This window comes from Leopardus geoffroyi, chromosome A1 (assembly GCF_018350155.1).
Source record: "Leopardus geoffroyi isolate Oge1 chromosome A1, O.geoffroyi_Oge1_pat1.0, whole genome shotgun sequence".
NCBI lineage: Eukaryota > Metazoa > Chordata > Mammalia > Carnivora > Felidae > Leopardus > Leopardus geoffroyi.
In genome coordinates this window covers 116,480,429-116,507,704 of record NC_059326.1, presented here as the reverse complement: position 1 = coordinate 116,507,704, position 27,276 = coordinate 116,480,429, and the positions used below count along the sequence as shown (strand labels likewise).

The 27,276-nt window shown below is 45.9% G+C and overlaps 3 protein-coding genes across 3 annotated transcripts; 1 reads left to right on the top strand and 2 right to left on the bottom strand.

Moving 5' to 3' along the window:
- Nucleotides 1-3,991: 3,991 nt before the first annotated feature.
- On the top strand, nt 3,992-22,291 carry LOC123579380. The gene is made up of 14 exons (XM_045443368.1): nt 3,992-4,048; nt 10,274-10,426; nt 10,502-10,549; nt 10,695-10,814; nt 11,309-11,386; nt 11,654-11,736; nt 12,197-12,283; nt 12,362-12,478; nt 16,504-16,637; nt 17,707-17,915; nt 17,988-18,071; nt 20,459-20,626; nt 21,446-21,601; nt 21,676-22,291. Exons 1-14 carry the CDS (start codon nt 3,992-3,994, stop codon nt 21,835-21,837), a joined length of 1,656 nt encoding a protein of 551 aa, XP_045299324.1. The 3' UTR covers nt 21,838-22,291.
- A 460-nt stretch (nt 22,292-22,751) lies between these two features.
- LOC123604534 (probable UDP-sugar transporter protein SLC35A4) lies at nt 22,752-24,700 on the bottom strand. Its single transcript, XM_045490814.1, has one exon. The coding sequence runs from the start codon at nt 24,698-24,700 to the stop codon at nt 23,726-23,728; it is 975 nt and encodes a 324-aa protein (XP_045346770.1). The 3' UTR covers nt 22,752-23,725.
- SLC35A4 (solute carrier family 35 member A4) lies at nt 22,752-27,139 on the bottom strand. Its single transcript, XM_045490841.1, has 3 exons — nt 26,998-27,139; nt 25,936-26,034; nt 22,752-25,325 (listed from the first exon to the last, which is right to left on the bottom strand). Exons 1-3 carry the CDS (start codon nt 27,010-27,012, stop codon nt 25,128-25,130), a joined length of 312 nt encoding a protein of 103 aa, XP_045346797.1. The 5' UTR covers nt 27,013-27,139; the 3' UTR covers nt 22,752-25,127.
- Between the last annotated feature and the right edge of the window lie 137 nt (nt 27,140-27,276).

Below are 27,276 nucleotides of genomic sequence, written 5' to 3'. Positions count from 1 at the left end.
TGGGGATGTGGGGGAAGGATGGCTCCAGGAGCTCTGAAAGAAACAGAACTGATGGGTCCCAGGATGCCTGAATGTGAGTGAAGATGGGATGACTCAGATTTCCGGTTTAGGTGATGCAGGGTTTCTGAAGGGGATGGAAATTTAAAAGAAAAAGAAGATTGGGGGAAGAGGCACTTCAGAGCTTGAAGTGCTTTAGGGAACTCCCTGTGGAGAAATCCAGTAGCTAGTAGGTTTTTGGGGTTTAGGTCTGACAAGATGAGTTTGGACTGGATGCAAGAATTGAGGAGCAATGCACTGCAGAAGTGCTAGCCATGTGCTATCACTGTGAAGTGATAGCCATGGAAAAGCTCCCTGAGCCCTGGAGGGGATAGAGCAAGAAGGGAGACTGCTGGGAAGGGAAACTCGGAAAACATCAGTCAACATTTTAGGAAGCAGGAGGGGGGGGGGTCCTTAAAGGAGACAGAGATGTAAGAGGAGAATTCTGAACTTTTCAGGTGGGGGCACAGGGACAGAGTGGTCAGCAGTCTCCTAGCTTCCTTCCCTATCTTTGTCTCTGTCCCCTCCCCTCAACATATTGTAGCCACTCCACTCTGGCATTCTTTCCTTTCACACTGGCTCTTCCCTCTGTCCGGAATGCTCTGGTCATTTGTTTATTCCGTTGTTCAACAAGACTCGTTTAGTGAGTTTCTACCACGTGGCAAACACTTGCAAGTGCTGAGGATACATCAGTGAACAGAGCAGCAGAGGTCCCTGTTCATAAAGTGCTTACATTGCAGCGGGGAGAGTAAGGTCTATAGTGTATTAGAAGATAAATGCTGTTGAAAAAAATAGAGCAGGGACAAAAAGGGGAGAGTATTGGGGGTGAGTATTAAACATTGCAAGACGTAACTAAGAATGTGGCTTCTGAGCAAAGATGTCAGAGAGGTGAGAGAGTGAGCCTTGCAGTTACCTGGTGGAAACACATTCCGGAAAGAGGAATCATCCACTACACAGGCTCTGGAAGATATAAGAGATGACATCAGTGAGATGAGGGTCCACAATTTTTTAAGGTTTATAGGCCACTGGAAAGCTTTGGCTTTTATTTTCGGCGAAATAGAGATCCACGGGAGGATTTTGAGCAGAGAGTAACATAATGTGGTTTACATTTTAAAAGGGTCATTCTGGGTGCTACATTGAGAATATCTGTAGGGGGCAAATTAGAAAACCAGTTAGGAAGCTATATTAATAACCCGGTCAAGAAATGATGGTAGATAGAAACAGTTATGTTGTTGCTTAGGACTAAGGTGGTGGCTGGGATGAGAAATGGGTAGTGACCTTGAATGGTGTACCGGATTTCTTTTGTGGGTGATGAAAATCTAAAATTAGTGATGATGGCTGCACAACTGTAGGAATATGCTAAAGACCAATGACATGGAGACTTTAAAAGGGTGAATTTTATGTATTCTGAATTATATCTTAATATAAAGTTGTTTAAGAAAAACCAGATGGTGGCTGGATCAGGGTGGTAGCAGTAGAGGTATATATGTTTAAGGTAAGGGTTCAACTTCATTCTTTTGCATGTGGGTATACGGTTTTCTCAGTAGCATTATTTAAAAGTCTGTCCTTTCCCCATCGAATGGTCTAGGCTCTCTCATCCAAATCCTTTGACCATAAACGTGAGATTTTTATTTCTGGGCTCTCTATTCTATTGGTCGATATATCTGTGTTTATGTCAATACTACACTGTTGTGATTACTGTACGTTTGTAGTAAGTTTTGAAATCAATGTGAGATCTCCAACTTTGTTCTCCTTTGTTTTTTTTTTAAGTTTATTTATTTATTTAGGGAAAGAGAGAGTGCAGGCATGTGTATGCATGCGTTTGATTGGGGGGAGGGGCAGAGAGAGAGGGAGAAAGAGAGAATCCCAAGCAGGCTCCACACTGTCAGCCCAGAGCCCAATACAGGGCTCGAACCCATTAACCGTGAGATCATGACCTGAGCTGAAATCAAGAGTGGAAGGCTTAACTGACCAAGCCACCCAGGCATCTCCTTTGTTCTTCTTTTTCAAGATTGTTTTGGCTATTTGGGGTCCCTGAAGATTCCATATGAATTTTAGGGTGGATTTTTTTAATTTCTGCATAAAATGCTCCTGAATTTTGATGGAAATTGCATTAAATCTGTAGATTGCTTTGATGAGTGTTGATACTTTAATAATTTAAAATCTTCTAATCCATCAAAATGGGATGATTTTCCATTCATTTGTGTCTTTAATTCTTTCAACAATGTTTTATAATTTTCACTTTACAAGTCTGTAATCTCTTTGGCTAATTCCTAAGTATTTTATTCTTTCTGATGCTATTGTAAATGGAATTGTTTTCTTAATTTCCTGTTCAGATTGTTCATTAGTAGTGTATAGAAACTCATTGGATTTTGTTTGTTGATTTTGTATCCTGAAACTTTGCTGACTTTGTTTATTTTAACAGATTTTTTTGTATGTATAGAACCTTGTTTTTTCAAAAATTTTAATGTTTATTTATTTTTGAAAGAGAGAGAGAGAGAGAGAGAGAGAGCAGGGGAGGCGCAGGGAGAGAGGGAGACACAATCCGAAGCAGGCTTCAGGCTCTGAACTGTCAGCACAGAGGCCAACACAGAGCTCAAACTCATGGAATATGAGATCATGACGTGAGCCAAAGTTGGACACTTAACCAACTAAGCCACCCAGGTGCCCCATGTGTGTGGAATCTTTATGATTTTCTATGTATAAGACCATGCCATCTGTGAACAGAGATAATTTTACTTCTTCCTTTCCAGTTTGGTTGCCTTTCATTTCTTTTTCCTCCCTAATTTCTTTAGCTAGGATTCCACTATGTTAAATAGAAGTGACAAAAGTGGGCATCCTTGTCTTGATCCTGATCTTAGAGGGTAAGTTTTCAGTCTTTCACTATTGAGTATGATGTTATGTTCATTGGTTTTTAAGATAAGAGAAATAGCATGGTTGTATGCAGATGGGAATAATTCAGTAGAGAGGGAAAACTTGATGATACAGGAGAAAGAATGGCGTCTTGCTGAAGGAAGGTCCTTGAATAAGTAAAAAAAGGACTGGTACCTATTTCACGAGTAGAAGGGTTGGCCTTAGGGTAAGTACACAGTCAACTTCTAGTCCCAGGCTGGGAGGCAGAGTATCTAGACAAAGATGCTCTGGCGGTAACAGGAGACTGTGGAACTTCTATAAAATTGAAGCTGTAATACAGATCTTCCTATGGCAGGCACCTCATAGTTCAGGATTGAAGGAGCCCCTCCTGCCTCATCATCCTGATCACAACATCCTGTGTTATTTTCTTCACAGCTTTCACCTCAACTGGAAATCATCTTTATTCATATCTTGTTTGTTTGTTGAGTAGTATTATGTTGGAAACTCCATGAGAGAAGCAATTGTGTCAATCTTGTTTATTTCTGAAACTCTAGTCCCTAAAACAGTGCCTGGCATATAGACACTCCATTAATCTTCACTAAAAAGTTGATTAAATGAACAGGAAGAGTGAGCTGAGGGCTTTAATGTTTCCATGAGCTAAGTGAGAAAAAAAAACTGATCAGCGTTTTTCTTCAATAAGGTCAAATAAAAACTTTTGCCTGAGGTTGGAGACCAGAAAACATGCGTCAGAGTTCCAGTCACAAGGCCCGTGGTATTTTTTGATCTGATAGTGTACAGCAGCCTAGGAGTAGGATTTAGTTATTCAAAATTGGGGGTGGGTAGAAGTTCTTGTTCAAAATGGTGATGTGGGTAGATCCTGAATTCATCTTCTTCCACTGATACGCTGAATCTACAGCTGTACATGAAACAGTTTCTTCTGAAAATAAATAAACAAACAACAACTTAAAAACTGGCAGAGAAAAATTTGAAGTGCTTTCGCAGGGCAGCCCAAGTGAGACCCAAGGATTGAGCAAGTTGCATTGATGAGGGTGTGGCTGGAAAATGCGCCCTAGACAGAGAAGGAAGTAACAAGGAGTAAGAGATGGATTATAACAAGCAAGGGATCCACTTCTACATACACAATGAGGTTGGATATCCGGTGTGGTGTGGTGAATTTTTGCTGCAAGAGTAGGACTGAGGTCATAGGACTTCCATTTCTGAGCCAAAATCAGTCTCTCTGTAGCTTCCTCTTTTGTTCCTGTGCCCTTATCTGGAAACAAACAGACATCAATTCTTTTCCTCATACCCTGAGTCAAGAGTTTCCACTCTTTTCCCTGGAGTGTTGTTTTCTCTAACACCCGAGAAACCCCTTATTCTCCAAATCAGAAGGGACTCTTTGTGAGCCACATTGATTTACCTACACTGGAAGAAATTGGAATGCTGACCTGGATCTTTGAGGATATAAAAAATCTCTAGTGTTTTTTTAGGAATGGTATTGTGTATGATAAGTATGATATTGTAGTTATGTTTAAGAAAGAGTGCTTGAGGGACACCTGGTTGGCTCAGTAGGTTGAGTGTCCAACTTTGGCTCAGTCATGATCTTGTGATTTGTTAGTTCAAGCCCCATGTTGGGCTCTGTGCTGACAGCTCAGAGACTGGAGCCTGCTTCAGTTTCTGTGTCTCCCTCTCTCTCTGCCCCTCCCACACTTGGGCTCTCTCTCTCTCAAAAATAAATAAACATTAAAAAAAAGAAAAAAGAAAGAGTGCTTGACTTGGGTCCCCTGGGTAGCTCAGTCGGCTGACCGTCTGACTCTTGATTTCGGCTCAGGTCATGATATCACGCTGGTGAGATCAAGCCCCACATCAGGTCCTGTGCTGACAGCGTGGAGCCCGCTTGGATTCTCTCTCTCCTCTCTCTCTACCTCTCCTCCCGTTTGTGTGTGCTCTCTCTCTCTCTCTCTCAAAATAAATAAATAAATAAACTTAAAAAATTCATATATTTTATGATCATATATATTAAAAAATCCTGTGGATTCATTAAAGTATAATAGAACTAATCAAATTCAGTGAAGTTGTAAGATACAAGATCAATATGTAAAAATCTATTGTAGGGGCAACTGGGTGGCTCAGTCATTAAGCATTTGACTTCAGTTCAGGTCATGATCTCATGGCCCATGGGTTCAAGCCTTGCGTCAGGCTCTATGCTGACAGCTCAGAGCCTGGGGACTGCTTCCTATTCTGTGTCTCCTTCTCTCTTTGCTCCTCCCCTGCTCGTGCTCTCTCTCTCTCTCAAAAATAAATATTAAGAAAATAAAAAAATCAGTTGTATATCTATACACTTGCAAAGAACATCCTGAAAATGAAATTTTAAAAAATTTCATTTACAATAGCATCAAAAAGAATACAATACTTAGGAGTAAATATAACAAAAGAAGAGCAAACGTATAACTCCTAAAACTACAAAATACTGTTGAAAGAAATTAAAGAAGATACTTTATTCATGAATCTTAATATTGTTAAGATGTCACTTCTCCCTTAATTGACCCACAGATTCAATGAAAGTCTTATAAGAATCCAAGCTGAATTTTTGTAGAAATTGACAAGGTGATTCCAAAGTTCATATGGAATTTCCAAAGATGATGTAGACAAAACAATCTTGTAAGAGAAGAACAAAGTTGGAGGGCTCACACTTCCTGATTTCAAAACCCATTGTGAACCAAGAGTAATGAAGACACTGTGGTACTGGCATAAAAACAAACACAGAGATCAATGGGTGAGAAGTGAGAGTCCAGAAATAAACCCATGTTTCTATGGATAGCTGATTTTGACAAGGATGTCAAGAACATTCAATGAAGAAAGACTAGTCTTTTTTTAAAAAAATTTTAATGTTTATTTATTTTTGAGAGATAAAGACAGAGTGCGAGTGGGGGAGAGGCAGAGAGAGAGGGAGACACAGAATCTGAGGCAGGCTCAAGTCTCTGAGCTGTCAGCACAGAGCCCAACATGGGGCTTGAACCCACGAACCACGAGATCATGACCAAGCCAAAGTTGGACACTCAACCTACTGAGCCATCTGAAACAGGCTCCAGGCACTGAGCTGTCAGCACAGAGCCCCACGTGGGGCTCGAACTCAGGACCAGCGAGATTATGACCTAGGCCAAAGTTGGATGCTCAACCAACTGAGCCACCCAGGTGCCCCGAAAGACTAGTCTTTTAAACAAATGACAATGGGACACCTGGATGTCCAGATACAGATGAATGAATTTGTATCCTTAACTCATACTGCATACAAAAATTAACTCAAAATGGATCAATTACCCAAATGTAAGAACTAAAACTATAAAGCTCTTAGAAGAAAGCACAGAAATTATTCCTCGTGACCTCTGATCTGGCAATGAATTCTTAGATATGATACCAAAAGCAAGAACAACAAAGGAAAAAAATAAATTAACTGAATTTAATCAAAATTAAAAACTTTTCTGCATCAAAAAACCATTATCAAAAAGTTGAAAAGACAGCCTACAAAATAGGATAAAATATTTGCAAATTATATATTTGATAATGGTCTAGGATCCAGGATATATATACAGCTCCTATAACTCAGCAACAAAAAGGCAAACAATTCAAGTAAAAAATGGGGAAAGACTTAAATAGCCAGTTCTCCAAAGAAAATATGCACATGCCTGACAAATACATGAAAAGATGCTCAACATCATTATTCATGATGAATTGCAAAAAACCAAACAACAATTAAAACCTGGGCAAAGAATTTAAATAGATATTTCTCTAAAGAAGTATACAAATGGCCAAACAAGCCTGTGAAAAGATTCTCAAAATCATTGGTCTTTAAGGAAATGCAAATCAAAACCATAATGAGGTACCACTTCACACCCACTAGTATGGCTTTAATAAAAAGAAAAAAGAAATATAACGATTGGTGAGAATGTGGATAAATAAGAATGCTTAAATGTTGTTGGTGCAAATGTCATATGGTGCACCCACCGTGCTGAGCATCTTTTCTTGTACTTTTCGGGCATGTGTATATTTTCTTTGGAGAACTGGCTATTTAAATCTTTCCCCATTTTTTACTTGAATTGTTTGCCTTTTTATTGCTGAGTTATAGGAGCTGTATATATATCCTGGATCCTAGACCATTATCAAATATATAATTTGCAAATATTTTATTTATTTTGTAGGCTGTCTTTTCAACTTTTTGATAATGTTTTTTTTGATGCAGAAAAGTTTTTTTTTATTTTTTAATGTTTTTATTTATTTTTGACAGAGACAGAGACAGAGCACGAGTGGGGGAGGGGCAGAGAGAGAGGGAGACATGGAATCCGAAACAGGCTCCAGGCTCTGAGCTGTCCGCACAGAGCCCGAGCCCAATGCAGGGCTAGAACTCATGAACCGAGATCATGACCTGAGATGAAGTCTGATGCTTTACCGACTGAGCCATCCAGGCGCCCCAATGCAGAAAAGTTTTTAATTTTGATTAAATTCATTTTTTTCCTTTTGTTGTTCTTGCTTTTGGTATCATTTCTAAAAATTCATTGCCACATCCACATGATTTTTATTACAGCATATTGTTATAACTGTTCTATTTTGTTATTAGTAGTCATTAATCTCTTACTGTGCCTAATTTATACATTAAACTTCACCATATTTACGTGTAGGAAAAAACACTATACATAAGGTTCAGAATTATTTATGGTTTCAGGCATCTACTGGGGGTCTTCGAATATATCCTCCATAAATAAGGATGGGGAGACTACTGTATTAATGTTTTTATTGTTCTATCTGTTCCGTAAATGCTATACTAAATGTAAATAATCAAACAGGTGTGATCCTTTGCTAGAAGGGATCCTTCGTGAAAAACCATCGAGTAGCTGGTCATATAATAAAGAATATATCCAGTCTTTTTTTTTTTTTTTTTCTTTTCCAGTCCTTCTTTTTTTTTTTTTTTTTTTTTAATGTTTATTCATTTTTGAGAGAGAGAGACAGAGCGTGAGCAGGGGAGGGGCAGAAAGAGAGGAAGATACAGAACTCAAAGGCTCCAGCCTCTGCACTGTCAGCACAGAGCCCACTATGGGGCTCAAACTCAGAAACCATGAGATCATGACCTGAGCTGAAGATGGACCTTAACCAGCTGAGCCACCCAGGCACCTCAGGAGTATAGCGGGTCTTTGTCTCCAGTTGCAGGAGCAGAGCTCCAAAAACCTTTGGAATTTTTTGAAGGATAAGAATCTCTCTGTCATGCTAATGAGGTGACTTCTGGCTGGATTCCTAGATAACTTCAGGATGGAGGAAGCTGCGCACCAGAAAATTCAACCATGTAATTGGCTGGAGTTGAGTTCAGTCATATAGCCTATGAATTAATCAAACATGCCTACACAATGAAATCTCAGTTAAAAAACCCAAACCAAAACAAAACAAACCCTCTGAACAGTGAGGCTCAGGGAGCTTCCTGGTTGGTGAACACACTGATGTGCTGGGAGGGTGGCACACCCTGACTCCACAGGGACAGGAGCTCCTTTGCTCAGAACTCTTCCAGACCTTGCCCTATGTACCTCTTCATCTGATTGTTCATGTGTATCTTTTATAATAAAAAGGTAATCATCAGTAGAGCACTTTCTTGAGTTCTGTGAGCATTCTAGTGAATTACTGAGCCTGAAGGGTGGTCAGTCATCAGAACCCCAAAGCTGGGGCACCTAGGTGGCTCAGTCAGTTAAGTGTCCAATGCTTGATTTCAGCTCAGGGCATGATCTTACCGTTCTTGATGAGGACCTTGCATTTTAACTTGTGGGAGCTGCTGCTAATTCCAGGTAGTTAGTGTCAAAATTGGATTGAAATATAGGACCCCAGCTGGTGTCAGAAAACTTGTTGCAGATACAATAAGGATAATGCCTTCCTTAGTTATATAAGTCATTCCAGCAAAGAATGGAACCTGCAGGAAGAGTGGGAACACCTGAAAATGTAGCTAACTTGTCAGAGGGAAGAAGGACTGGGGACCCCAAGCTTATGACTAGTGTCTGTAGTAAAGGCAATCTTATAGAAATTGTGCTCTTAGTTGTGAAGTTTGGGCAAACTCTGCATATTTGCTGACAGAAGTCATTTCATCTCTGTGTGGAACATCATTCAGTCATAGGAAGGTTAGTACCGATGCATGCTACAGCATGGATGAACCTTGAAAACATTACGCTAAGTGAAAGAAGTCAGTCACTAAAAGAACACACACTGTGTGATTCCATTTTTTTATTTTAACATTTTTTAAGATTTTATTTTTTTAATGTTTATTTTGAGAGAGAGAGAGAGAAAGCATGAGTGCATGTGCGAGCGGGAGTGGGGGGACAAAGAGAGAGGGAGAGAGAGGATCCCAAGCAGGCTCCTCACTGTGGGCACAGAGCCCACCGCGGAACTCAAACCCACGAATCCGATCTTGGCTCAGGTCATGATTTCACAGTTGGTGAGTTTGAGCCCCATGTCGGGCTCTGTGCTGACAGCTCAGAGCCTGGAACCTCCTTCAGATTTTGTGTCTCCCTCTCTCTCTGTCCCTCCCCTGCTCACACTCTGTCTCCCTCTCTCAGAAATAAATAAACATTAAAATGGGGTGTGGTGATAGTTACACATTATCTGCAAACATACTAAGGTATGTTTGAAATAAACACTTTAAATGGGTGAATTGTATGGTATATGAACTATATCTTAACAAAGCTGTCATTTAAAAAAAGGTAGTTATCTTATAAATATATGCTGAAAAAGTTATGGATGAAATAGACGGTGTCTAGGATTTGCTTCAAAAGAATCCATAGGGGATGGGAAGGGGAAAGGAAGAAATAAGACTGGTCATAAGTTGGTAATTGCCGAAGCTGGGTGCTTGGAAGCTCATCATACTTTCTCTCTGCAGGTATATGTGTTTGACACTTTTCGGAAGAGGGGGAAAAAAAAGAAGAATCCCATGCAACATTCTGATTCACTCAGAAAAGAGGGGACTATCACCTCCTTTGATAAGTTGTTATTTAGAGGCCCTACCCAGAGCCTGCAGATCAGGGAGATGAATTATTGAGGGGAATCTGAGAGGCATAGAAGCCACGGAGTGTGGAGAGGTAGCAAGCGCAGAGGCTGGTTGGGCCAGGGCAGCTCAGTGCCCCCAGCCCTCATGGACAACCCCCAGGCCAGGCTGACTGTGGTGGTAGAAGTTGAAAGTGGAAGAGAATCAGGTGAGAAGAAGGCCTTACACATTCACTCTTGGAAGTAACGCAGCCTGGGGGAGCCTCCTGGGAGAGGGGAAGCCAAGGCCCTTTTACAGCCTTAGCTGCTGCAGATGCTTTTTGAGGACGCTCCGCCTCTCAGGGGGTCTGATCCTGTGCTCAGTACTCTAGGTTAGGAAACTGAGGCCAAAGTTGAGGGCAGGACTTGGGCACGGGAGTTAATATACAGTCCATCCTTCTCAGGCCCTGAGGACACATGTTGCCCCACACTGCTTCTGGAGGGGCCCCAGAGCATCTGCCTGCTTCAGCCGGAGACTCTAGACACTCAGGTAGAAATGGGACGGGGTGCGGGTGAGGCCCTGGAAGATGGGAGTGACAATGCTGAGCCCAGTCTTCCCCTGCAGGAACAATGCATCACCTTTGACAGAGTCCTGGGCTCTGATGCTGCTCAGGTAGGGGGTGTTGTAGGGAAACGGGAGGAGGATGGGAATCCTCAGGCGTCTGGATCCTGGAGTGCTAAGGGTTTCCCAAGCCCATTGCTCAGGCAGGCTGGGTCAGGGCACCTGTGACTGGGGGATATGCCTGTGTCCCCTGCAGGAGGCTGAGCAGGAGCTGCTAGCACGAGTCCAGTCCACACTAGGCTTGGTGGCCCGAGGGTACAGTGTGTCCCTACTGCTTCGGGGTCGGGAAACAGAGACACCTCGGCTTGTACCTCAGGTGAGTCCTGGGGGAGCTACCAAGCATAGGTCTCATGAGGCTCAGGTGTTGTTTCCTCCAGGAAACCTTTGAGAAACTTCCCTTCCTCTCCCTAGCGGACTGGGCCCATAGGGTGAGGGTCAAGATGGGGTGGTGTGCAAACATGAAATATCCAGCAAGGTCTAATATTCACAGTTTTCCATAATACCGATAATAAACTTGAAAGTTTTGTTTTCAGGGCTTCGTCAACATGCCCCCAAGTCAAAATAGCTGCCTCAGAACTTCATCATAGGCAGGCCCCTGTTTTAGGAAACAGCAGGTCTCATTGAAAATGTCTACTCATTTGACTGGCTCGCTGTGAACCGTGAGGGCTGGGGCTGTTTCTGTCTTGGACACTGTGTCCCTGTGTCCGCAGCACGTAGCATAGAACCGGGCATAGACTTCACCGTCACGAAACTGTTGAAGGACAGATTTATCCTTTCTCCATCCCTACTGAACCCCTTTCTCCACTTTAGCTGTTGCAGATGCTGTTTGAGGAAACTCTGCCCCACAGGGGCGCTGTTCCTGGGGTTAGCACCCTTAGCCTGGTGCAGGTGAGACCCTGCATGGAGGGGAGCCCTGGGAACCAATGGTGGTGCTGTGGAAAGGGCCTGAGGCTCGCAGGCAGCCAGAAGAGACTGAGTCTAGCCTCATCTGCCACTGACCAGTGTGGGCTTGCCTCTCTGAGGTCTCCTATTTCCTGCCTGAAATGGCTGAATGTTGGTGCCCTGGTTGACTCAAGGAGCCCCAGCGGGAGGATCTTGTGAGACGAGGTCTGGGAAAGGCTGTTTGTAACTGGTGTTGTGCTTGTGTGATTGCAGCTCAGCCCCAGTGGAAGGACTCAGGACCTGCTCTCTCCAGGGAGAGAGAACCTATCAGTGTTAGACGTGTCCCCTTTGGGCTTGTGAGTCTCCAGGGGCCAACGGGATCTGAGGGTGCTTGTCTTAAGGCAGGGCTGAAACTCCGAAACCCAGCCGTGGGAGGTTTCTCCCCACTGCCATGCAGAAGGGAAGCTCTGCACTTGGGGTTGTGCTCATCACACCCACTCACCATCTTCCCTGCAGCTCGTATCCCCAGCCCTCTCACTCTTCTTACGCTATCCATCTACACTTCTTCCACTCAGTCATTACCATCTGGGTGATGTGAGCATCTCGTTGAGCAGAACTGGGCAGCTGACAGGAGAAAAAAGATGATGAAGATGAGAGGCTTTCAGGGAATATACTGAGCTTGGAACCTTGGGGATGGTTCTTACAGGCTCTTGGGACCCCAATGGACTCCCCATGCAGAGGTTCTGGGGGGCTGGACAGAACCCCAGAACCTCTTAGGAGGTGCTTAGGAATTGAGCTTGTCTCCCCATCCTCCAGGGTGGTAGAAAATGCCAGTGAGGTGGAGGTGTCCGACTCAAGAGCTGCCTCAGAGCTGTACTTACAAGCTGCAGGGGATGAAAGCAGGTGAGGACAGGAGGGCACCTGTCACCCCCAACCCCTATCCCTTAGGCATTTGGTCTCATCCTACCCTGTCCTCCACAGGGCCTGCTCTCTGCTCACTGTCACCATGTCCTGCCCAGGGCCTGACCCTCCCGAGGGGCCTGGGACCCGGGGTATGTGGCGAGGGGCCTTGAGGATCCTGCAGCTCCCCAGAGACCTGTAAGTCTGATGGAATCTTCTGACTGCTTTAGGGAACAGGGTGGGGGTGTGGCTGAAGTATGGATGCAGAGACCCAGGGCAGCCTCAGAGTCTCATTTCCTCACCTCTGACATGGTGAAGGACTCCCTCCTTTAGCATTTCTTTCTTTTTTTTAAAATTTTTTTAATGTTTATTTATTTTTGACAGAGAGAGAGAGAGACAGAGCATGAGCTGGGGAGGGGCGGAGAGAGATAGGGAGACACAGAATCTGAAGCAGGCTCCAGGCCTGTGCTGTCAGCACGGAGCCCGACGAGGGGCTCAAACTCACAGACCATGAGATCATGACCTTTGCTGAAGTCGGACGCTCAACCAGCTGAGCCACCCAGGTGCCCCATCCTTTAGCATTTCTTATAAGGTAGGTCTACCAGCAATGAACTCCCTCAGCTTTTAGTAATCTGGGAATACCTTAATTTCTCACACGTTCTTGAAGGATAGTTTTGCCAGATATGGAATTCTTAGTTGACACACTTTATTTTCCCAGCATTATTTTTAGAGAGAGAAAGAGAGCAAGCAGGGGAGAGGGCCAGAGTGACAGAGAGAGAAATGGAGGGGGGGAGAGAGGGAAGGAGAATCCCAAGCAGCCTCCACACTGATGTGGGGCTCCATCCCACGACCCTGCAATCATGACCTGAGCTGAAAGCAAGAGTTGGATGCTCAGCCGACTGAGCCACCCAGACACCCCTTTCAGCACTTTAAATATGTCATCTCACTGCATTCTGGTCTCCATAATTTCTTTCTTCCTTTTTTTTTTTTTTTAAGATTTTATTTTTAAGTAATCTCTACATACAACATGGGGCTGGAACTCACAACCTGGAGATCAAGAGTTACATGCTGTACTGACTGAGTCAGCCAGGCACTAATGGCTTCCACAATTCCTGATGAGAAACTGTTTTTCATTCTTATGGAGGATCACTTGTACCATCACAAGTTGCTTCTCTTATTCTGTTTTCAAGATTCTCTCTTTGTCTTTTGGTGGTTTGATTATAATGTGTCTTGGCATGAATCTCTTTGAGTTTATCCTTCTTGAAATTTGTTGAGCTTCTTGGATGTATAGATTCATGTCTTTCATAAATTTGGGGAATTTTTGAGCACTATTTCTTCAAATATTCCTTCTGCCCCTTTTTCCCTCTCTTCTCCCTCTGACAGTCCCATTCTGCATGTATTTATACACTTCATGCATCCACTGGCCCCTTGGGCTCATTTTCCTTCATTCTTTTTTCTTTTTGCATAATTTTTTTGACCTATTTTCTTTTTTTTTTTTAATTTTTTTTAATGTTTTATTCATTTTTGAGACAGAGAGAGACAGAGCATGAACGGGGGAGGGGCAGAGAGAGAGGGAGACACAGAATTGGAAGCAGGCTCCAGGCTCTGAGCCATCAGCCCAGAGCCCGATGCGGGGCTCGAACTCACGGACCGGGAGATCGTGACCTGGCTGAAGTCGGACGCTTAACCGACTGCACCACCCAGGCGCCCCTTGACCTATTTTCAACTTTGCTGAGATTCTTTCTTGTGCCCACTCAAATCTGCTCTCTAGGGAATTTATGATTTCAGTTACTATACTTCTCAGCTCCAGAATTTCTACTTGGTTCCTGTTTATTTTATTTTATTTTATTTTATCTTATTTTATTTTATTTTACTTTATTTTATTTTACTTTATTTTATTTTATTTTTATTTTAAAGTAAGCTCTACACCCAGTGTGGGGCACAAACTCACAACCCCAAGATCAAGAGTCGCATGCTCCACTTACTAAGCCAGCCAGACACCCCTCTTTTTGGTTCCTTTTTATAATTTCTGTGCTTCTATTCGTATTTTCTATTCATTGAGACATCATTTTCTTGATTTACTTTACTTTTCTGAGCATATTTAAGATAGTTGGATTAAAGTCTTTAGTGAATCCAATGTCTGTGCTTCCTCAAGGACAGTTTCTATTAATTTTTTTTTTCCCCTGTGGGTGGGCCATGCATCTTTATTTGCATGCCAGATATTTTTTTGGTTGGAAACTGCCCAATTTGAGAATTTTTATTTTTGTAAAGATTATATTCTTCATTATGTTGGTCTCTTACGTCTCCATTTCTTTTCCTTAGGCTCTGACATTTTGGATATGATAATGGGGGAACTCTGAAAAAGAGATTCCCCATCCCCTCTAGGGTTTGCATTGTTGCTTGCTGTGGGCTGCAACTATCTGTTTGCTTAGTTACTTTCCAAACAATTTTTGCAAAGGCTGGATTCTTTGTTGCCACTGAAGTCTCCATTCTGTCATCTCAGTGGTTAGCTAGTGACCTGACATAGAATTCCTTACTCTACTGGGACAAAAACATTTTTTATTAAAGGAATAAAAAGAGAAAGAAAAAAAATTTTAAAAATCTCCAGCTTTCCATAGATTGGCTCTGTGTTGGGTCAGTCCTTCTATGCTTCACCATTCCACTTACATCTCTGCCTTAGCCTTACTTCCTGCTTACAATGAGCTTAAAAAAACAGAGATGAAAACTTGCCATCTTCTCAGGTCTTTTCTCAGCCTGCATCCTGCTCTGGGCATGTGTGTGGCTTTCTAGATTCCTTGGTGCATGGGGGAATTTTCCTTATCTCTCCCCCCGCAATCTGACTCCCCAACTTTTCTTCCCAGTCTTTCCATGCATCTGTTGTTTGCCCCAACTGTTATTTTTGCTTGTTCTTTCATCTTTTCAATGTTTTGAGGGACTATCTTCTAGGATAGCTGCTCTGCCCTGAGAGAGTTCCAAGGTAAGGGAAACAAAAGGAAGCCCTTTTTGTCAGTCCTCTGGGGAAACCCTAGACAGTCAAAACAACAAACACAGTTCCTTGGGAACAAAATCTACTCTGCTCCCTCCAGAGCCAAGCACCCCACCATCAGAAACATGGGCTGTTGTCTTCAAGACAACCTCTGTGCTGGGGAGGAAGTTGGGGCTAGGTTAAGTTAAAACACCACAAAGATATTTAAGTTGCTTTCTCCTGGGTAAGCATTCACTTGGTTGTAGTAAACCTTTCACTGTCCCCCAGAGTTCCTGTAAGGTTGATCCTGACCATTTTTTCCACATGTTGCTGAAAAAGGACAGATCCCCAGAGTTCCGTACTCTGCCATTTTTGTGGATGTCACTTTGCTTTGCCATTTTAAATTGGGTGATTAGGGGCACCTGCTGGCTCAGTTGGCAGGGCATGTGACTCTTAAAGAAAAAAATTTTTTTAACATTTATTTATTTTTGAGAGACAGAGCAGGAGGAGGAGAGGGAGACACAGAATCCGAAGCAGGCTCCAGGCTCTGAGCTGTCAGCACAAACCCTGATGCGGGGCTCAAACTCACAAACCGTGAGATCATGACTTGAGCTGAAGTCGGATGCTTAACCAACTGAGCCACCCTGGTACCCCAGGGCATATGACTCTTGATCTCAGGACCGTGAGTTCAAGCCCCACATTGGATGTGTTGCCTACTTAAAAAATAAATAAATAAAAAATAAATAGGGTGATTAGTCTTCTATTACTGAGGTGTAAGAGCTCTTTAAATATTCTGGATAGGGGCGCCCGGGTGGCTCAGTTGGTTCTCACAGTTCATGAGTTTGAGTCCCTTACCAGGTGAGCTCGAGCCCTGCTTCAGGCTCTGCACAGTGCAGAGCCTGCATGGGATTCTCTCTCTCTCCCTCTCTCTGCCCCTCAATCTCATGCCCTCTCTCTTTCTCTAAAAAATAAAAATAAACAAATAAAAATAGCATACATACATACATACATACATACATAAATGTATGTTCTGGATACAAGTCCCTTATCAGATAGACAAATTAAATTTTGCAGTATGAGAATATATTATTTGTGTAATTAAATAATAAAATTTAAAAAAGGGTCTATGCAAGGTTGCACATCTGCCTGGTGGTGCACCAAAGTTCTGGAAATAGCCTTTCCATCAGATGTAATTTGGGTCAATTTCTTTCCCCATCCACCAGTGGAAACCTCCTTTCTTCCTCTCTCCTTCTGGCAGAGATTGCCCCCTGCTGCAGGTGTTGGCTGGTAAGGTTATTGGTGAGGAGGTAGAGGGCTCTCTGCCCTGGATCGTGTCATGGCTCCTGGAAGGAAACAACTACACTGGTCTTCTTCTTCGCCTGGACCCTCAAGGTGGCCTGGGGAAGGGTGTGGGGTTCTTTGGGAAGCTCTGACATCTAACTTATGCCTGACCACCCCTCTCACCAAAACAGCTGCAGCCCCAACCCCAGTCCAGAGATAGCCTCACCTCTGGGAGGGTCAAGATTCAGAAAGGTCCCAGTATGGCTAGGTTGCCAAAGTCTGGAAAGGCAGGGCTGATAGTAAAAGCAACCCCTCGCCCTTCAGAGGCTTTCAACGGTTAACCAAGAATTTTCACACTAATACATTTTATTCTTACCACAACCCCATGAGACACATCTAACTTAGGGAGGGAGGCCTAATTTATAAATGAGGAAAGGGAGGATCAGAGAAGGGAAAGAACTTGCCTATTTTCATACAGTCATCAAAAATCAGGCCTCTCTGAAATGATATGATGTCAGAGACTTAGGGGAGGTCAAGTGGAGGGTATAGATCAAACAAGAATGGCTGTGAGTTGACAATTATTGAAGCTGCGTGATAAGTAGATTGAATTTCCTATACTTTGTACATGTTTGAAATTTTCTACAATAAAAGTGAAAAGAAAGAAAAAGTCTGGCTCTCCGTATCCAAAATTAGTAAGCACACATTAATTTGGCTAACATAGTCCCAGACCACACACTGTGCCAGGCCCTGTGGAATAAGGAAGAAAAATTAGGCCAGTTCATGCCCTTAAGGATAAAGCAGTGAAGGACAAAAGTATGTTTATCCATAGGCCAGTTTGGTATCCTGATTAAAGGCACAGGCTTTAATGTCAGACAGAATTGGGCTTAAGTTTTAGCTCTGCCACTCACCAGGGAGTTGCTTGACCTCTCTAAGCTTCATTTGGTTCATCTGGAAAATGTGGGGGTAGGCAGAAAAAATTAGAGTTGCTGCTTCATTGGAGTGTTGTGTGGATAAAAAGAGGTGATCCACAAAAACTCTTAGCATAGTGCCAAGCCCACGTAAAAGCCTGATAGGTGTTAGCTATTTTTTTGTAAGTAGTATTAATAAAAATTACAAGTATTACAGGCAGTGTGCTCTGGAGTCCAGAAGGAGTGATTCACTCCGAGTCTCCCCTTATTAGGTGGCTCCCTGAGCTTACTCAGAGCTGCTCTGTTGGGGGCCTCGGGAAGGAGGATGCAGGTGAAACAGGTGAGGCCCACCCAGTGGGATGCAGTAGAAGAGGCACGTGCCCGCCGGGCAAACCTGAAGAGCCTGCGTTCAGGCCTCCTTGGGGACACCCTCACAGAAAGTGGGCTCAGCCAGCTGGGCAGGGCACTGCGAGAGTTGCGGGTAAGCAAGGTGAGGCCTGGAGGTGCCGAAGAGAGTAGTGGTTGGAGCCTACCTTAAACCCTCTCTCCATAGGTGGTAAAAGCCTGGAGCCAGTGCCCAGGAAGCCAGAGGCTCAAAGGGGTCAAAGCTGAGGCTGTGGGGCTCCCAGAACTACAGGTATGTTTTCTGGCTCAACCTCTTAGGAGCCCCATTGATGTCTGCCTTCTCTCCTATTTACAGAGCACTATGAGGAGTCCCTTTCTTTGTTCACTAATTTATTGATTTCCAAACATTTTAGTGACTTCTCAGTGTGTCAGGCATAGTGCCACGTAGGCCCTGGGAAACCCCTGTCCTCATGGAATTTGCAATCTTCTGGAGAGAAGCAATTATAACACCATGATCAGTGCTTTGAAGGCCTTATCAACACAGGGTTCAGTGGGGCATCTAAACACTTCACAGGGGATGTTGATTTCTGAAGGAGGTAGCCAGCAAAGATGAGTGAAGAACAAACATTCCAGGCACAGAAACTAACAGGTCAAGTCTCGGAAGTAAGCAGGGGCTTGATCTCTTTGGGGGACTGCAAGCAGGTCATTTTGCTGTAGGATATTTTGAGGAAGAGTCAAGAGAGAATGATTGAAGAGATAAGTAGGGGCCCGGTCATAAAGGGCTTTGCAAATTTATTGAGATGTTTGGACTTTGTCTTGAAGGTCAAGGGGAAGCCATAAAATTACTTTAAGCAGGGAAAACAGTGTTGCTCGCATTTTTCAGGTCAGCAAACTGAGGCTCAGAGAAGGGATCTGAGTGTCTCAGGGTCACTGAGATAATCAAAGGCAGCAGAGGTACAAACACCCAAGTCCTTAGGTTCAATATGGTGCTTTTGCATCCGTTTAGAATGCATGGCCTCTCCTGTGCAGAAGGGGGTGCTGTCTTCCAGGATTTGCCAAAGGGTGGCTGGAATGCTGCTTCTGTCCACCTTCTCCTGGTCCTACCCTTTTCATACTTACAACTTGTTTGTACAGCCCTGAGCTTCGGGACTTAGGCATGTAAGCTCCCATTTATTGAGCAGCATCTGCTACTGCTTAGCGCTTTGGGTGTCTTATTTCATGCCCTCTACAACTTTTTTTTAAAAAGGTTTTATTTATTTTTGAGAAGGGGAGGGAAGGGGCAGAAAGAGAGGGAGACACAGATTCTGAAGCAGGCTCCAAGCTCTGAGCTGTCAGCACAGAACGCAATGCAGGGCTCGAACCCAAGAACCATGAGATCATGACCTGAGCCAAAGTCAGACGCTTAACTGACTGAGCCACCCAGGTGCCCCTCTACAACTTTTTTTTTTTTTAATGTTTATTTATTTTTGAGACAGAGAGAGACAGAGCATCAACGGGGGAGGGTCAGAGAGAGGGAGACACAGAATTTGAAACAGGCTCCAGGCTCTGAGCTGTCAGCACAGAGCCCGACGCGAGGCTCGAACTCACGGACCGTGAGATCATGACCTGAGCCAAAGTCGGCCGCTTAACCGACTGAGCCACCCAGGCGCCCCTCTCTACAACTTTTTAAAAATGTTTTTTTTGTTTATTTTATTTGTTTTGAGAAAGAGAGAGAGAGAGAGCAAGCAGGGGAGGGACAGAGAAAGAGGGGGAAAGAGGATCTGAAGCAGGCTCTGTGCTGATAGCCGATGCAAGGTTTGAACTCACAAACCGTGAGATCATGACCTGAAATGAAGTTGGATGCTCAACCAACTGAGTCACCCAGGCACCTCTATAACTTTTATTAGTTCCATTTTACAGGTGAGGAAATGGATTCAAAAGATTAGACACCTGCCTGAGGTTATACAGCTGAGGAAAGGAGGGCCTGAGACTCTGATCTGTCTGATTTCAAAGTCCTGAGCTTAACACATGCTATCCTAGGAGGAAGGGGATGGAATTCCCATTCTTAATATATTCTCAGCAGGTGATAGATTCAACAGCAAGCCACAGCCCAGGCTTCCAGGGAGAGCCCAAAGGTGGGTTTGGAGCTTGGGGTGGAGCTGGGTGCCCTCCACCTTTGTTGGGCTTAATTGCATTTTCCTCCAGTAGTAGGAGTAACAGCATCTCTAGGACCTGGGCTCCACCAAAAGCATCCACCTAGGGACTCTGAGGAACAGGTAATACCTCATGTACCCCAGAATAGCTGGAAACTCTTGGGGGCCTGAAGAGTTGCAGAGCACAGCTAACATGTCTACCACTTCTGTGCCCCAACATCAGGGACAAATATGGAGCTTCTGACAAAGAGAGGACCTGACAGGCTATGATTCCTAAGAGAGGGGCATGGGAAGGCTGTTTTCCTACTGGGTCACATTAGGAGTATAGGATCCTTAAGGCCTCCATGGCACCTATTGGCAGAGCCAATACCTTTCTCCCATGGCCCCAAGTCTCTGTCCAGGCTACAGGCTCTTACAGGACAGTTAGGTCCCAGACGTAGTTGTAGGAACAGCCCTGGTGGTGGGGTTCTGTTGGAAAGTTGGGCACTGTATCCCGAGGCTGTGGCACACACAGACTTTTGGCTGAGCCTAGACTAATGCCATGTAGGCCTGGCACGCCCCAGATGTGGCCCTGCAGTTCTTCTTGGCCCAGGCACAGAGGAAGAGACTTCAAGAACAGCACCAGATATGGATCCAAGAGGAACTGAAGCGTTTGGAACAGGAGGAGGAAGAGGTGGAAGGTGACCAAGTCAAAGGCCTGGTGGCCGGAAAGGAGGTGAGGAGGGTCAAGTAGGGGACTTGAGGCTTCTTCTAATTGGTTCAGGCATTGTGTTGGGGGCTGGAATCCAGCCTCAGTCACAACAGACTGGGCCATACCCTCTCTCATGGTCCTTATAGCTTTATGGGGGACAGATGTAGCAGTTTTCAGGGCTAAGTGCAGTGATGCAGGGAGCTAGGGGCTTGTGGGGACAAAGAAGAGTGCCTGACTCAGGCAGGAGAGGAGCAAAGATGGCATCTAGGCTGAGACTTGAAAAACAAATCAGCCAGAGGAATTCACTAGACTGAACTCCATGTGGGAAGTTCATACGCATCACATAGAGGCACTGAATAAATATACTTGTTTGCCCAAATTAGGAAACAAAACTTGTGAGCGTGAGGGGATGGGAGGATACATTCTGAGGACTATGGTTTATGAGCAAAGGTCCAGAGGGAAGCAATGGCAAAGTACAGTCAGGGTACTGCAAATTGTCCATCTGGGGGGCCCCAGCAGGTACATGGTCAGAGATGAGGCTAAAGAGACCACTGTGTGCCATGCCTCTGAATTTGGACTTTACCCTAAGAATGATAGTGAACCATTGAAGGGCATGTGTCATCTCAGTTCTGTCCCTCACTAGCCATGCAAATTGGGGCAGGTTAGGTCACTTCTCTGATTCACAGTTTCCAAATCTAACTACCAGATTTGGAAAACTAAAATGGCAACTACTTTCCTCCCCTGGGTTTCATTGGCTAAAATGAATGAATACACATGAAGTGTTTAGGAACAAAGCCTGGCACACAGGTGGCACTGAACAAAGAATATGTATTATCACTGAAGGCCTTCGAGAGGCAGAGATGGCACCGGGAGCAGACACTATGGAGACTCCAGCTGGAGGCCCTTCAGGCAGAGCGGGACACTGCAGAGCAGGACCTCATGGCCCTCTATGACGTGCACGTGCAGGCTGCCCGGGCTCGGACATGCCATACACTGCAGGTCAGTGGGGACAGAAGGCAGGCCTTGAAATGGTTCCAAGGCTGACTGACAAGCATCTCTGAATCTGGGCACAGGTATTTCGAGCCTGGCGAGGGCTGTGGGAGGAGCAGACCATGACCACAGAGCATCACCACCGCAGCCTGCTGGCTGGTATCCTGCAAGACACGCTCCAACTGGCCACACAGAACCAGGAGCTTCAAGCCCAGAACCAGCAGCTTCAGCAGGATATAGGCTAGGCTGGGGCCAGTCGTGCTGGATGGCTGCCCTGGGAAGAAGTCTGGTGATCAGTAGTCTTTCAGGGGCAGCTTCTTCTCTCTTCATTCTTCACTGTCCCAGAAGGGAGAGGGAGCTGGGATAACTACGCTAACCTTCACTATGGATAATGAACGATACCACTAACCAGGTCTCGTTGTGTCAGTCCCTGCTAGGTACCTAATATCCACCTCTTCATTTTAGCCTTTTTCACTACCCTATGTAGTAGGTGCCACTTGACCCCCATTTCAGAGGTAAGGCAACTAAAGCTAGGAGAGGTTAAGTAACTGCCCAAGGACAAGTCCGCTAAGTCACAGCCAGAATTCAAATTCAAGCCTGTTAGAACTATAGTTCTACACTGCACATGTGGTGGTTCACAAACTGAAGTGTGCAGCAGAATCACTTAGCTTATTAAAGAAAAAAGATTCCCAAACCCTACTCTCCCAGATTCTTCAGTAGGTCTGCAGTGTGTGTGTGTGTAAGCTTACTAGGTATGCTCCCATGGGAGCAGGGCCTGATGTTCCTCTGGCCATGAGAAGAGATGGCAGGAAGGAGTATCAGTGAGGGAACCAGAGGAAATAAGAATCAAAACCATATTGAATCCATGAGTTCTCTAGCCTAAAACTTGGTTTGTCCTGCCAGGTCCAGCCAGGACCTTCTATTCCCAAGAGTACCTCCAAATTCTCCAGGGCCCAGGTTTTGTGCTTTAGAGAAATTTGAAAAGTTGTGACAGAACAGTCTCCACTCCATGGAGCCCTCAAAGGAAATAATGCTCCTAGCCCTAGATAGAAGTCTTTTCTCCTAGTCTACCAGTTACTCGAGGATTAAGACATTCAGGGCACTAGGGTAACAAAATTATGTTAGAGAGAATCTACGCAACAGACACAGGACAATCATAGCCAATTGCAGGAACCACCTGCACCCCAGAATACTTTATTAAGACCTTATTGCTTACAGTTAGAAACACTGATTGAACTACACCAAATTTCCCTGTGCCTGGTTCCAGGTCACTCTGTGTAGAGCTTCCCTAATCTGTGTGGATTACTACACTCTTGTGTAGAGCTGGGACAGTGCTAGGCAGGGGCAGGACCCAGAGTGAGAAAAATGGTACCTCCTAGGAGTTGTAGAGGGGACAGTGGGCTTTGAGAGGGCCCTTGGGGTGAGCAGAGAGGTCAGGAGTGTAGCCTTAAGCCAGGGCCCAGGGGCAACATTCCCTGAGATGAGTCAAGCTCCAGCCCTCTCTGGGGTCTCCAGAAAAAGGCTGGGTGGGTGTGGAGAGCAGCACTGTGGAGGGAGCAGGGGGCAATGTCCCCAGGTACCGCTGGAGCTAGGGCAGTTTGAAAGAGTAGCCTGGATGACGGGTGTATAATCTGTGGCAATTAGGCTTTCCTGCATTACAGTGGGTGGGGGCGGGGGGGGGGGGGATATCTCTTATGGGGGAGTCATGTACCACAGCTGGGCCGGAGTAGCCAGTACCAGGCCTGGGGGCAATGGGTCTGCTGGGGTGACCACAGGAGGCTAGGAAAGCCAACTGTTGCCCAAACCCACTCAAAGCAACTGTATTCATGCAGGATGAGGTGGAGAGCCTCCTCCACTGGGGATGGGGTCACTTCTAAGGCCTAGGTATTGATGCTCTCCCATTTCCTTATTCTGGAAAAACTTCAGGGCAAACCCAGTCTTCAAGTTTCCTGGGGTAACCCTTCATCCACCCACCTCCAGAGACTAACCTGGCTACTCCCACTTCCCCAGCTTTTGTCACAAGGCACTTGTTACAGGGCTGGCTGCTGAAGAAGGGTAGGGAGGCCTCGGAGGTGGCTCTGATGGTGGCGCCCAATCTATAGAGTCAGGAGTCCGGGTGGAGATGGTCAGTGACTAGCGGCTGCCATAGTACAGGCGCACAGCCAGGCCAATGAGCAGCGTGGCCAGGAAGAAGGCAGCTGTGAGCTGCAGCCGCAGCAAGGCTGCTGAGAGCACGGCATTGACCACCAGGGAGCAGGACACAACAAAGAGCCGTGTGATGCTGCTGCCATGCTTCATGACAGCTGACATGAGCAGTCCATTTAGTGCCTGGCTCAGTACCACAAGCGCTGCCCAACCAGAGAAACCCTCCAGGAGGCCTGGGCCAGGGCCACCACCTGCGTGCAGACCTAGGTTCAGGAGCACACCAAAAGTGTAGAGGAAGAGGTTCTGAAGTGCTAGGGGCAGCCGCTGTCGCTTCATGAGCAGCTCTGTGTACACGGATGACAGGCCCGAGATGAGGCAGTACAAGATGAGAAGCAGCAGTCCCAGTGGAGTGATATGCAGGGACATGCGGCCAGCAGCAGCTGCTAGAGGGGGCCCAGGAAGGGTGCTTCCAGGGTCTTGGAGGCCACCAGCTGCATAGCAGGCCCCTGCTGCCATCAGCAGCAGCAGTGCCAAGCCCTGGCGTGCAGAGAGGCGGTGCCGGAGACAGAGGCAGTAGAACAGGGCCGTGCTTCCAATCTTGAGATTGCTCAGCACCTGATAGGTGCTGGGGTCCATGTAACGTTGAAGATAGATCACCAGGTTGTTGTTAGCGCCATAGAGAAGGGCTGATAGCGCAAAGGGGGCAGCCTGGCGCCATGGAGGAGCCCCTTGGGGCCATGCTTGCCAGCCCACCAAGAGGGAGAAGGCGCACAACAGTAGCTTGGTCAGCTCAGTCAGCAGCACAGCTGAGGAGGGCCGGAAGGGCACTCTGCCGTTCACATGGCACAGTGCCAGTAATGGGGCATGGGCACCATACATGGCAGTGGACAGGAGTAGCATCAGGGTCCAGCGGGCCTGCCTGGGACGGCCCAGGCCTGGCATACCCCCGTCCTCTACACTCATGCCCAAACCAGACCCTGGGTGGCCTGTGTAGCTAGCCAGGGGACAGCGGGAATTATAACAAGTTTGGGAAAAATCAGTATGGAGCCGGCTCGCAGGAGGGAAGAGCCGTGGTACATTGCTAGAGAGAATACTGAAAATCAGAGTCAGCTGCAAACTCCACAGTCAGGGCTGGAATAGGAAGGGGCCGGTGGCCCTAAAAGCCACAGTCTTGGGGCCAGTCCCATGGGGTTAAGGAGGGGCGTCCAGATTATTGGCTGATAAGCCACTGTTCACCTTTTGCAAGAAGGAGAGCAAGGATGAAGACTGTGGAAAAGTTGAAGATAGCAAAAGGGTGATAGCTGGGGAAGCCAGATATGGTGTCTGTGGTTGAAAGGCCTCTACCTGCAGGCCCAAGATGCTCATCCTTCCTTCCCCATGGGATCCAGAGCTAGTCGGGCCCCTTGCGCAATGACCGAAGATAGTCTCTCAACGTCTTCTCCACATTGGGCACAGCATATGCCTGAGCTGCGTAGATGCCAGTGCAGGTACCCACAGCAAAGCCCAATACTGCTGATGCCCTCAGTTTGGCCACCACATAGCCGGCTAAGAAGCCCTTGAGGAATGGGGAGGACAAGAGCGAGCCATCCTGTGGAGAAAAATGAAGGAAACTCAGCCAGGGTCTCCATTCTCTACCCAAGAGCTACTGGCCTTAGATCATCCCACGACCTCTGCCTTACTCTGGAAAGCTGCAGTATTCTCTCCAAAGATTTTCTCAAGATTCTGGAGGCAGAAAAAGAACCTAGAAGTCCTGATCACACAATCTCAGAATGCTGGGGTTAGAAGGCTCCAACCACAGAACCCTACCACCACAAAGCTACAGAGGTGTCCCTGAGGAATCTGACCCCTGCCTGCTTCTCCAACCTCACTTCCTAGCATGCTCCCCCATTACTGGAGCCAAATTAAACTACTTTCATCCCCCCTGTTCATCATGCTACTTCCCACCATAAGAGCTTTGTATATGTTGTTCCATCTGCCTGAAATGATCTCTCCTCCCCTCTTTACTAGTTACCTTCTATTTAAGATACCAGTTCAAGTATCATTTTCTTAGAGAAACTTTCCTTGGGGTCACAGAAAACAGGCCATCAATAACCATTTGCTGAGTAAGTCTCTATCACCCATTCAAAAGCATATTGGGCAATGAAGCCCAAGGCCAGGGGGGAAGAGGGGGAAGGAGTGGTAGGCAGGTGCAGCTTTACCTGACCCACACCACTGTTGACTTCGTCTTCCACACGCTGCTGCAGGCGTTCCAACTGGTTCTTGAGAAATGCCAGGTCCTTAAGCTTAGGCAGAGAATCCTAGAACAAGAAAGAATCCAACAAGTTAACCCAGCCCAATTCTCTGCTGAGGTCTGTCAGAGGCTGGGTGTTTTTAAAAAAAAAAAAACAAAAAAACTTCCTGAGATGGTGGTAAAGGAAAAAAGGCACTGACAAGTAAAGAATTCACATGGGGACCGGGGAGGGGGGTGACAGATGGGATCTGCATCTATAACAACCCTTACAGAATTTCATAAAGTAAGCAGTGTGTAGGGAGACAAGAGGAACAGCTAGGAGACATTCAATTAGATTTATCAGGCAAGCACTACTGACTCGGCTATTAATAGCAACATGTCTGTCTTGTCTACCGGGTCCTCAGGCCTCACACAGGGACTGGTAAGTAGTTAATAAATGTGAGGATGAATGTCGCTGAACTTCCAGACCAGTGGTGAGTAACGGCCTGAGGCAGTTCCCTGGACGCTGTAGGGTAAATCTGATTTCTGCTTGGGCTTCTGTCAAACCGAATGTGTGACTGGATGCGCTGGCTGGAGTTGGGGTGGGTGGCTGTCTGCAGGAGTGGGTGAATGCACTGGGTGGCTTAGATCGCATAGAAGTATGAAATTCAATGTATGCCCAAGGGAATCTGAATGAGAATGTGAGTGTCCGTGTGGCTTGGAATCATCATGTCCATAGGAGGGAAATTCTGGGCCCAGGGAATGCAAGAGAGTGAAAAGTGTGTCAGAGTGAATGTGTTTGAATGTCTGCTGGAAATTAAGGATAACGAGGGTCCCGAGAGAGGACACCTGGGAGATGTCCGGCTTTGCTTGCCTCGTGTGGTGCTCCGCTACTCCACTTCCCAATGTTGAGTCAGTCGAAAACAGTAAAAGCTCGCCTAGAGGAAATAAGGGCATCCCCACGCAAGAGAGGCTCCAGTGTCGCCTCTCCCAAGGACTAAAACGGTGTGAAGACCACCCCACACTGAAGATAATCCTTACATTCACTCACCTTGTCATCCGCCATCTTCCCCGCCGAACTTGTTGCGCAGGCGCGGCCCCGCCTCCCTCATGCAAAGTACTACAGCCATCTTTACTGAGGGCGGAGGCACTTCCGGGGCATTTTTGGAAAGGGTGGAGGAGGTGCTTTCCTGGCCGCAGAGCCCTGGCGGTCTCTTGCTCTCAGGTACTGGCACGTGACTCCTCCGTCACGACCCTAACTGCGTGTCCGCGCGCGCACACGACCTGGGCGCAATGATCTCACTCCTTCGCGTGTGCGCGCTGCGCAAGT